This window comes from Cyprinus carpio, chromosome A5, assembly GCF_018340385.1.
Source record: "Cyprinus carpio isolate SPL01 chromosome A5, ASM1834038v1, whole genome shotgun sequence".
In the NCBI taxonomy this organism is placed as follows: domain Eukaryota; kingdom Metazoa; phylum Chordata; class Actinopteri; order Cypriniformes; family Cyprinidae; genus Cyprinus; species Cyprinus carpio.
In genome coordinates this window covers 38,565,098-38,578,031 of record NC_056576.1, presented here as the reverse complement: position 1 = coordinate 38,578,031, position 12,934 = coordinate 38,565,098, and the positions used below count along the sequence as shown (strand labels likewise).

Below are 12,934 nucleotides of genomic sequence, written 5' to 3'. Positions count from 1 at the left end.
AAATCATTGGTTTGATTTCCAGGAAAAATGCACCATGATAAAATGTAGACAATAGTTACCATGTCTTCATCCAGTGTCTGCACTGTTTCTCCCCAGGAGTTATAATAAATACAAAACCAGAGTAGCAGGTCTCTTCTAACCTCAGCTACTTTCTGTCTATTGTTGTGGCAGTTTCTGGTAGTTTGTTATTGTCCGTTGCTCTTATTGCAAATAATACCAGGCACATTTGCAAGCTGAGCCTGCAGACTATATGCTGTTAGAGACATTGGACTGCACATTTGCAGTGCTTGTGTACTGTACCTCTACTGAAGCTACTGATTCTGTATACTCATACAATTTTTGCATGGATTTAGCTGTATATTATAGTGTATATTATGACCATCAAACAGTCTTGTATATTCATGGATTGCCATTCAATCACTCATGTATAACTGCGGCCTGCCTTTGTTTATGTGAGCTGTTCAGTCTAGATTTATCACTGGACATTTCAGATTTTCAGATGGTGCACATTAAATAGGATTAAATAATGCTGGTATAAAGTAAACCAAATTGTTCTTTCTTTTAGTAATATCCTATATTTCTATATGTTTAGGTTTATATTTGTATTTATTTGGAAGTTTAAATTTAGGACTCACTGTATAAAATTCATAGTTAATTGTTTAACCATGCATCGTTAAAAAAATTACCAGGATTTAAAAAGCAAGTTCTTATAATAAAAAAACGTTATACAGATTTACACACTGAAATTAGTGCAGGCCACATAAATTTTCTTTCACAACAAAATACAATACAATTAATTAGTTCTAATATACTGTACACATTTTTTAATAAATATATTAATATTTATTTAAATATGTATTTAATATATAAGGAGGTGGAAGAGGCTCCCCATAAAGGCTGCTAGAGTCAATGGTTTGGAGAGCAATCAAAAGTCTATTCAGCGTCTGTAGAGTGATGGTGTGGAATCAGTGATTTGCCTGATGCCAGATGCTTTTCCCCCATATTTAAGTGTTGAGGATGGCTCTGGAGCTCTAGAGTTATTGTTATGTTAATGAGAGAGAGTTCTAATCTCTCCGGCTCTGTACAGAGAGTGATTTTGAGCTTAGCATCAGCTGAACGCTCGGTCAAGAGCTGATGCGTTACTCTCTTCATCTTGTACCAGTTGAGTCCTCTTAGAATCTCTATTTCATCTGCTCACTCAGCCATTTACACTAGACTCCAGGCTTGCAAAAATCATATCTAATCAGAACAGGAGCAGAATAAAGAGACAGGAGAGATGAATTGACAGATGGAGCTGTCTGCGGTTCGTTGCTTCAACTTTTGTTGTAGTTTCTCGAAGTACCATGTAAAGTATTTTATTGCCATATGTATATTTACTGTACAATGAGATTATTTTTTGCTTTTCACTTTAACTATGCATGCATGAAGACAACAGACACACTGCAGTACAAAAGCAGACAGTAGAGAAAAAGCATGAAGCAGAATTCTTAGTGATAAATACACTGTAAAAAATCACTCGGATTATACAAAATTATATAGCAATTTCTTACAGTTGCATACTGTGTTGTACTGTGTCCTGGTTACTGTTTTATTATTATTATTATTATTATTATTATTATTATTATTATTATTCAAATTCAGAAAAAAAATAGCTTCATTATAAGGCTGTGTTGCTGAATGTTTCATATGAAGTCACTATTGACCATACTGTAATTAATATTCTCTCAGAACATTACTATTAAAAAAAGCAGTTCACTGTAAATCTGCATTACATTTAGTGGTATTATGCTGCATATAATGTTTAAGTGATGTCTATAGTATTTTAATATCCATTAAGAGAGCAGGGGTTGTAATATTATTGCAGTAGTTAAATACAACAGTTTCTGTGTGCTGTCCAGAAACACTAATACACTTGCTAAAAGCAAATTAACTGCAGACTAATCAGCTCAGGTTTTCAGCTAAAAGTGAACGGTAATCAGAATGACGGTGACTTTCAATGGTGATTTTTTTTTTTTTTAATTAATTTTTTTTTTTTTTTTATCCAACAATGCAGTGTATATATTTATATATATGTTGTGTTGTGAATACAAATTGGCCTGGCTTGGTCATTGCATGATTAAAAAATTAACTATTGCATATTACATATTGAGGCCCAGAATCTCACAGCATACTGCAAATCTCATTTAAACTCATAATAAATAGAAGGCTTGTAGGATATAACCTAAAACTAAAACAAAGGAAACACCAAATTGACAACATTTTACATGTTCAATAAATATTAGTGTCCTGCACTATTTCTAGATTATTAATTCAAGCAAGTGAATTGATCACATGACTCCTTTACACAGAAGGAGGACAGATCAGTAGAGATTTATGTTGCAAAAATATATATATATATATATATAATTAAAAAATAAAAAATAAATACATGTTTTTGTGAGGTAAACAAACTCAAAGTGCCTTTACAGCCCGCTTGAGAACACTAAACACTCAATCTGACCCATGCTGTTCATTGGTGGTGAATGTCTAAATCGTTGGGGGCTGAAAAGATACTATTGCTATAAAACATGACTATTACTTGTTGTCTTGTGGTATATACCTTGTCTGTTTAAAATCAGCTTTTAATTTGTAGTTTCACATACCTAAAAGTAGTTTCACATACCTAAATTCCAGTCATGCATTTATAGTTTAAAATACTTGCAGAGCAATTTGTTTAATAACAGTATGTTTCTGATCTAACCACAATCTTTATTCTTCACCACAGTATAAATCTCCTATTAACATTCTGAGAGATAATTTAATTGCTTTGAGAAAATGAATGTACTTGAATTCTCTGAACATATTCAACTTGTTCACAGCATGGACTTGTGTGTGCAGTATATGATACTTCTTAAAGAGGAAAGGTAAATGTGTGGTATTCATGTTATGACATCAGCTTTGAAATGGCATCCTTTATGTTTCTGAGCATACGGTGTGAACACTTAAGCAAAGAGTCTCCTTTCAAAAACATTAAAGATAATCTTAATGATTCCAAACTTTTGACCGTAGTGTACATACAGTGGAGAATAATTTCAGTGCTTATTAAACATCACATCATACATGTTTAAGCACTATGATGAGTAATCCATCACTGAATTTGAAATAAATAAAGAAGTGTCTTTAAGTGTTCTGAGCGCCACTGTGCTCGCGTATCTCACAGGTCCTGACATGACCGCGGCCAGGCCAAGTATTATCAGATGCTTCTCTCTGTGTCAAGCGAGATGGAGAATAGGCTGATAGAAGCCTCTTGTCTTTCCACACACACTGAGTCTGTGAAAGAGTGTTCAGCCGGCCGGGACCGACGCCAGCACAGTCTCGGCCCACAACCAGGTTTTGATTAAACCACAAGGTTATCAGCGCCGATTCTCTGCCCTGCTCTCCTCTCTCACTGGCTGCTTCAGAAATATATGTTTTGCTCATGACTTAATAAAAGCTAGCCAAGCCTCTCTTGTATTCAACTACCATAAATATTCCTTGTTCTCTCTCTCCCTCTCTCTCTCTCTCTCTCTCTCCTACACAACTAATAGAGGACAAAATGGCTCTGTCATTTCATAGTGTTCAGAGTTTATCAGCCCTATTTTCTCTCCCTCTCTACTCTTGTCCATATGTCTCTGTGGGAGTGTAACATGATAAATCTTCTCAAGGCCCATGGGCGGAATTGCTTCCCTCAGAATTGTGTAACACCGGGAAATATTCATCTGAACAACAATATCTCTTTCTCTGTGCCCACGCGTTGAACCTTGAAATCAGAAAATTGCTCATGCAGCCTTTCATGAGAAACTTTCTAATGAAAGCATCTATTAATCACCAGAGTTCAGATATTAAATTGAAAAAGAACCTTGATAATCAGAATTATCCTAGTTGAATATTTTTCATCATCATTTAAAAGGGTTCATAAAATGGCAAATTAAAATGTTCTTGATATTTACACATATGAGAGGCTACTCTACAATACAAACGTACTGCAAGTTTCAGAACGCAAAACCGACTTCCCAGTTTCAAATATGATTTATTATTTTCTACCCTTCTGAAATGCCTGGATTTGAATTTGGGAGAATTTTGACATCATGATTTCCCCTTGACTTGCCCTTAACATGCATCATCATAATATGTAATTAAGGAAGTGTTTCGGAACAGCAATTGTGTCCATCAATAACAGGAGCGAAACTGCTCCTGTTGGATAAAGGAAGACCTTTTTTGATGCCAAAAAAACAAAAAAACAAACAAACAAAAAAAAAACACCTTCATACACTAACCTTGAGAAACATAATGTAAAAATCTGAAACTGCATTGGATGAGCATCATGAGGTGTGATTGGTGTAGTATGTAGGGAACGTGGTTTACTGCTGTTTCTGCATTAGTGAATGAACCCAATGACTAAACCATCAACTTGACACTGGTCCTATTACCAGCGTGAAAACCAATTTTAAGAACAAAGAATACAATTAGCTGTAAAATGTGTGAAATTCATGAAAGTAAAATCATAAAACAACAAATCAAGAAATAGTAAACGGCAAAGAAATTAAATGCTGAGTGAAAGACAATATTTTTTTTTTTTTTTTTTTTTTGTGCACTGTAAAATGTAAGATCAAAACAGCCATCCAGCTTCACAGTGAAGCAACTTTGCAAAATAATACAGTCAACATTTTTCGTGCTGGTAACCTGCGATATTTGAGTACACTATGAGTCGAGGCATTCAGAAACTTTGAGGAAAGCACATATTGTATATATTGTAAAGAGCCCTTGAATGTTGCATGCTATTTGTACAGTCTTCTTTAAGTGTTAATACGAATCCTTCAAATAGAGCCTCTAAAAGCATTCTGCAACTTTGTTCAAAAAGAATTCAATGACTTCTCTAAGTTTCTATCGCATACACAAACTCTCTTCAGATAGCCTAACCTTACATGTCTTCAAAGGACAACTATTTATAGGCAATCTACCTGCACAGTCGCTCAAATCATCATTGAAAGCCGTTTGATTGAAACCTCTAAATCAGAATAATTGGCACATCATCTGCAGAACCAGCACTTACTGCTGTAGGAGCGTTTTAGTGCATTTGAACCTTCATTTTAAAAGATGGAAAGGCTCATTTTCTGCCATTTCTAACAGAAGGGCTGCTCCCACGCAGATTTGAAGGTGCAGGTATCTGGCATATGCATATCCGCTCACAGCAAATGAATTATTAAGCACATTGCTATTAAACTAATTACTTCTGTTACGTCTGAGTGTGCAGTTTCACTCAAACTGCCAGACATTTTTATTTCTTTTTCATTTCTTTTTGTTAAGTGCCACTATTAGGCAGGTCATATATATACAGAGTCCATAAAGGCATAGTGGTGGAAAAAATATGGAGTTCTCTTGCAAAGATATTTGCGTTGAGTTCGGACAAAAACTTCCTGTTCACTTTACAGCTTGCAGTGGTTCATGCAGCTCTGTACTTTCTCAATGGAGCAGTTCGTAGAGTTTCATTTTGAATTTGGACTCAAGTATAAAGAAATACAGTCAGTGCTTAGTTCTAGACATGGTTTTGGGACATTCTAAAACACTTAATGTGGCATAATGTACTAAAAGAGTGACATTGGAGGACCTAATTCAGTATTAATAATTTTACTAAAGCGGAATAGCTCAGAATATGAATGCACATTATGACTGTTATAAAGAAAATGCTTAAGGTATGCTAATGGACGTTGATATAAAAAGATCAAATCTGGTATACAATTTAAGATAAATAAATAAATAAATAAATAAATAAACATTATAAATAAAACTCTTAATGTGGCTTAATGGATTAGCACGTTGCTTGCCTGTACAGAGTATATATTTTTAAAAACTTATGTATAAAAGTTGGGCTTTTTATATCACTGTCTTCTTATATTAAGCCACATGGGCAATTTAGTGCTCTCTGTTCATGTTCATGTTTCTAAATGATGATGTTGTCTATGGAAGTTGCAAGTTCAAAATAAAACTCTGTGAACCACTCCATTGTGAACGCAAAGTTTCTTTGTGAATCTCAAAATTTTTGCAAGAGAACGCAAAAGATTTGAGGAATATTTTTTCCTCCCACCCTGTATTTTTCCCACCACCATGTCCCTTTAGGGGCTCCGTAGTACATATATGTCTTTGATTTTGTCTCTTTTTATTACATCTGTAAAAATAACATTTTTACATATTCAGAGTTTGGAAGTGCAAGTAAAAATGTTAAATATATATAACAAACCAAATATTATATTGATATATATATATATTGATATATTGATGTATTGATGTATTGATATAGACCGTGGTCATTATTCAGAATTTTTGGACTGCTGAATCAGGTATTCCAGAGAGCTGTGTAATAAATTGCAGTAGATTACTTTTATTGGTCATTACTGTATGTTAGTTACGGTTGGCCGCCATTGGCCTGTCCATCCTCTACTTCACTTTCTCCGTTTGTTCCAGTGCAATATGTGCCTAAATGTGCTTGTTTTCACAAGAAGAAGCCATGAAATGGGAGCCTTTAAATGGGATGAATATCATTAGCATAGTAGGAGTACAGATGGGTGCATATTATTTCTAATATTTGCCGCTCCAGCTCATGAAATATGAATGTCTGCCTGTGCGGTTTGTAAAATGACTTTTCACATTGTTTCTTTTCTCCTCCAACCAGAGCTGGTTTTGAAATTATCTTTCATATTCAAGTGACATACTACTGTATTTTATCTGATTTCTCTTGCTTTTCAGGCTTGGCCTTTATTGTAATTTGAAGAGTATGCTAGTTAGAGTACGTTTTAAATTTCCTAAGCCACTTTTATATTCTAGGTTGGGTTTGTTTTATGAATCATAAGCTTGTAAACTCTAGGCAACTCCAGAAAGTATCTTATTTCCATATGCATGAATAAAGCAGAATAGGAGGCAATTCAAATTTTAATGTATGATTTGTTACATTGATGACAGAAATAAACAGGACAGAGACAAATATTAAAGCTTCTTCTGAATATATTAAAGTATATCTAAGGCATGCTGCTTATTATTATTATTTAAGTTCTGCTATGTTATCGACGTTTATAGAGCTCATGTCCATGTCTAAAAGAGATGAATGCATACAAATATACAGAATAGATTTACAGTTTTTCAAAAAGTGAAATCTCTCGTAAAAACAATCAATCAATAAACTAATTAATTAATTAAAAAATGAATTGACAATTCCTTCATCATTTATTCACTCTCATATAGAAGCTTGTTTGAAGGAAGGAACACAAATAAATAAATGGTTAAAAAGAAAAAGCAAGATATAAATTCACAATTGTGAGATAAATACAAAGTTTGAATTGCAAAATATAATCTCAGAACTGCGATATATAATATCAGAATTGATTCTTAAAAGTCACAATTGTTGTTTTTTTTATTGATTTATTATGTGGCAAAAGTAAGCTTCCATTCTCTGTAATTTTAACATAAATGCATGGTAATATTTTCCCCATTTGATATTGATATTTAAATTTATTTATATTTAAATATATTTAAAGTATGTGTGTTATCATACAACACTGTTAATGCTTCAGTGACACATATATGACACAATACAACATTATATTCATTGAAGTCAAACTTTTGATTTATAACATGATATGGACATATTTTCAAGAGATTCACCCCACACTCCCTCTTTCCTAGAGGAGCTGTATCATTCTCGTATCTTCAGGTCCTAGCATCACCTTCTGAGAACTAAGTAGCTCTGTGATGTCTTTCAAGATAGGAGCCGTCTGATAATGAAGGTGTCAGAGACAGAAGCAGCTCTCACTCTACCCACTTGACTTGACTGTATATGGGACAGGCTTTACTTTGAAAGCCTTTTGTCTGGAGCGAATCCGTGTACGTGTGATAGCACGGGGTGTCACGTGGACATGCGGTTGATTTGCCAGAGGGATAAATGAACATAATCTGTCACTGTGTTGTGCTCTCTGCAGGGGAATGCAGCTGTCTGGAAGGTTATGCCCCTGACCCCGAGCATAAACATCTCTGCATCCGCACAGATTGGGGCCGCAATGAAGGGTGAGTGCTGCAAACCACTCTGTCAATGCCTCACAAATAGGCCGGACTAAAAGCCAGGACAGGAGGGAGATGAGGAGGGGCAAGAGAAAGACTGCAACACAGAGAGAGATGCGATTCATCACCTCACCTCATGCCAAGTGTAGTAACTCCTCTTTCTGACTCTTGCGGCGCATGTTAATGAACTCACTCAAGCAAACAGCTCATAAAATAAAACCAACACAACAACTCTCAGACCAAAAACCTAAAAAACACTAAAAATTAAAAAATTAATGAACAATAAACCATAGACCATTTCTGATTCCAAACCACAAATGATTGTAAACTGCATAACAAATATTGTAGCTAATAACATAATCTATTACATTACAAATTTTAGGTAATATAATTGCACTACTTTTAGATGTATCTTGCCCCAACTTGTTTATTACATTGATTTGAATAGGATAGTTTTCCACCATATGGATATTAAAATACAAACAGAATACAAATATGTTCTATTCATTGGCATAACATGATGTCAAGGTTTCCCAAACTGCGTTTCGTGAAGAAACTTTATGAGGTTTATAACCTTTTAATAAAATAAGGATTTTATCGCTCTTTAATGTGCTATGTTGTTTGTATGCTATTCTTGCATTTATTTAATAAAAAGCTGGTCTGACTATGAAATATTTTGCATACATAAACAGCATGGCTTGTGCGCTCCCTTTAAATCATGAAATATGTGTCGGATTCACAACATTTTCCTCTGTTTCATCATACCCGATTAATGATTGTAAACTGTGGTTAATATGTTTTGATGGAACATCTGTGATGAATTGTATTTCAGTAAGTCACAACAATCCCATGCTATGGGCATTGCCATTCATACAGGTTACAGTAGAAGTTATTTTACAGAGCTATTCAAAGATTTGGCTTTTCGAATGCAGAAGTGTGAAAAAGGTAGATAGTTTATCATTAAATGTAAAATTAAAGTCCCTTTTTAGCCTACTATTTTTTTTTTTTTTTTCCTGCATGCCATGTGCGGGGCTCCATATGATTGTGATTTTAAATCTTTTATTTCATTGTTACATTTTTAGGATTTAATTAATTATTAGCTTTTCATTAAACTCTCAAACTCCCTGCAGTTCCTTTATGAACCACAGTTTGGGAGACCTTGTCGTAATGTAATGTTTAATGCACTTCATGTTGTTAATAACAGTAAATGGAATATATTTTCTTTCTTTTTGTCTTTTATACTGTAATACAAGATTATCCTATATAAATCAATGCGATAAATGAGTTAGGTCAATATTAATCTAAAAGTAAAAAAAAAAATGAAGTCTGATTATATTACCTAAAGGGCCCTATTTTAACGATCTAAGCGAATGGTCTAAAGTGCATGGGGTAGGTGCACTCTGGGCGTGTCTGAATCCACTTTCGCTAGTTTAAGGACAGGAAAACAGTGAGCACACCCGGGCGCATGGTCTAAATGGGTTGTCCATATTCTCTTAATGATTAATGGGTGTTTTTTGGGCTTAACATGCAATAAATCAATCAGAGTGTCATCTCCCATTCCCTTTAAGATCCAGTTATACTTGTGCCATGACCGCTTTGCTATTTACCCGGCGGAATTTGCAAGTGCAAAGACAGAACGTGGCTCCAGAGATGAAATAGGACGCCTAATTCTGATACATGCGATGACTATCCATTACGACATGATGGCATTTTTATATTCATGTAGCCTACACAATAATAATATTTTACATTTGAATCTTTTATTGTTTCATATTTAAAAAATGTTTGTGTGCTGCTGCGCGTCTCTCTGTGTAATAAGCAAAGTGAACACATATTGTGGACCCGCCCAGAGACGCATTTTCTACTAGCGCACTCCATAAATAACAAAAAAATAAATAAACAAATATTGCGCCATTGACTTTAGACTTTAGACCAGGTTTAAGTTGGTCTATGGCGAAGTCTATTTTCAGTTCCTCAAAATAGCAATGTGCCAACAATGCACCTGAACACACCTCTTAGACCATCACGGCCATGGGCGCACAAATGGGCACAAATGCATGAGCTATTTTAACAACGCGACATAGGACAGGAAAATCAGAAATGCGTTGGGCTGAAACTAGCAAAAACACCTGCGCTGCTCCTTGCGCCGCATTGCGCTGGGTGTATGATAGTAAGGTTCTGTTACTGAATAAAATTTTTGTCATGTAATTTGGAATCAGTAATATACAGTACTACAATTTCCAATCTACCCAGCACTGGCAACTGGATAGCAACACTGTAGAATCATAATGGTTAGTTTTGCATCTAACAACCACCCAGTTCTCTTTAGTAACCTCCTAGCAACACCTTAGAAACACTGCAACATCCTAGCATCATAATGGACTTTTTTGCCACTTCAAGGTTGTGCAATTCTGAACATGGAGGGCCACCTTCCTGCAGAGTTTAGTTGCAACACCTGAAGTTTAGAGTAATCCAGAATACCCGATTAACTGGTTCAGGTGTATTTATTTATGGTTGTAACTAAACTCTGCAGGACATTGGCCCTCCAGGAGCAGGATTGGACACTCCTGATTTAGTTCATTACTGTTACTATTATTGTTGTTTTTTTGTTGTTGTTGTTTTTTTTTATTAGCTAAAACCCTTAGCATTTATACTCACAAAGCCTTTTTGTGTGTTCATCCCACAGTCCGTGGCCTTACTCAAACCTGGAAAGAGGTTACGACCTTGTCACAGGGGAGCAGGCTCCAGAGAAGATTTTCAGGTAAGAACCAGACCTTCCCACCTGCCTGTCTTCCAAAATAAAGTCCCATGCTGAACACAACAATCCCCGGGGTGTCCCAGTCCAGGCAGGGCCTCCCCGCCTGCTGTCAGTTGCCCTCATACTGAACACAGGCCTTCACAGATCGCCTGCGGGAGCACTGTGGGTTTCCTGGTAGGATTTGCCCTAGGCATGTTCCACCTTAAAGATGAGGGAGTTTCACCAGATCCCTGGGCCTCTTTCTGTTTTAAAGCAGGGTCTGGAGCCACTGTGAGTGTTTAGTGTCTCCGTATATTTATTTTTCATGTCCTTGAGAAAATGGTGGCGATAGAAAGGGAACGAGGACAGGTCACAAACCGCAGCATGTCACTTTGGATTTCTCGATGTTTCTGTCCTGCAGGCGTGACACTCTGAAAAGCTTCTGCCCTTAAAATATACGATGTAACTCGTCACGTGGATTGCAGCAAGCTTGACTGCAGTCTGAATGATGCATGTTGATATTTCTAACCAAGCTCATTGGAAATATGTGACTCTTCCTACATTTCTGCAAAACTTGAAATACAGGTACATTTCATGCCACTTTTAAATGACACATCCACGAGAGGCACTATAAGCAATTACATTTACACAAACAAGTAAATTTTTTCAAAAAGAGCTATGTGCTTTGCTGTTTCATAGCACTAAATAGTGTGTTCAGTTTTCTTGTTGCAGATTGTTGCAACATTTTATTATGTTGTATAATGCACTGCAATTCGGAAATAAAATGTCCGGTGAGTAGTGCTAAAAGGTTAATGCATTTCCTGTTTGAAAATAGTGCATCACCAACACTAAACCTAACTGATAGTGTTAACAAAATCAAATTTGATGAAAAAAAAAAAAAGTTGAAGGAACCATGATTGATTGATTTGTTGAAGGAACCATGCTATAATTTTTTTTTGTTTGTTTGTTTTTTTTTTTTTTCTATAAGTCTTTGATCTCTTTTATCACACCCAAGCGCTTCACAATGCAAGTGCAATGCTGTACCGGGTGTGCTTATGAGCAAAATTCACTATGTCATAAAATCATACATATGGAGCTTGTTATGTCATGCAAACATCAAACTGTATTATTTTAAAAATCATCCATTATGATAAAAGTGTAGCATAAAACAGAGCCAAAGGTTGTTGGCGTTTTACTGCCTCTAGTGTTCATTTCAGCTGGAAACTGCAGTGAAATGTTTGTATGAAAGGCAGGCAGAGTCACATATTCCATTTTTGTGCTTTAAGTCATATATACATAAAAGTGAAACATGTCAAGAGGAGAAAGAGCTTGTGTGTTAATGCAAAATGTAGTTATTTATGGTTGCTGAGTAATTATGATTATCCAAAAGTCATTAATACATTAATTTGATATATGTATAAACCATTATTTACTCTTTTTTTTTTTTTTTTTTTTTTTTTTACATGTTTTGATATATACCGTTACTATGACATATAAAAAATTACTCATTCCATGATATGGGATTTTGTCATGCAGTCCACTCATATAGTTTAAGCCATTTTAACTAAAACTAATAATGTATTTTACACTGGACAATTAGCTGATGTGTTGACAATATCTCACTTTGATTCTCCCTATTAAACTCCTGTCTCTCGTTAATTAAACACAAATATATATTCCACTCTTTTCCTCATTTTCAGACTACAAGCCTGAAGCATTTTTTTTTTTTTTTTTTTTTACTTTGGTTCCAAATGCGAAGGCGAAAATAAATTAAATTTATATCATTTATTCACTCTCTCCTTACTCACCCAAGCTGTCATCACTCTTAACCACCTGACGACTCGAGCCATTTAGTTCAGCTGGCAGCCGTTGACTGATAGTGGACTGAGGAAAGCAATCGATGCCCTCTGAAGTGTCAATTGATGGGCCGAAGCAAGGTCTGGGCTATCGCTGTCTTATTTATGAGTGGAAGTATGCATTGATCCAGAAGTAATTCAGAGGTGCTTGTCTATATCCAAGGTCAGCGACCGGCCAGACTCAGACCTGAGCTTTATTGCGCTGGAGCCGCATGTTATCAAACACATTTAATTCACAGAATATGAATTCACTGGCTAAATTCATATTATATTA

At 35.4% G+C, this 12,934-nt stretch overlaps 1 protein-coding gene across 2 annotated transcripts in view; it reads left to right on the top strand.

The window, feature by feature from the left end:
• LOC109067613 (astrotactin-2-like) overlaps positions 1–12,934 on the top strand; it is a 539,141-nt gene that overhangs the window by 308,287 nt on the left and 217,920 nt on the right. For both annotated transcript variants that reach the window (XM_042757176.1, XM_042757175.1), the window contains 2 exons: positions 7,989–8,073; positions 10,754–10,828. In XM_042757176.1, the coding sequence (XP_042613110.1) occupies positions 7,989–8,073; positions 10,754–10,828 (160 nt within the window). The remainder of the gene's footprint in view (positions 1–7,988; positions 8,074–10,753; positions 10,829–12,934) is intronic.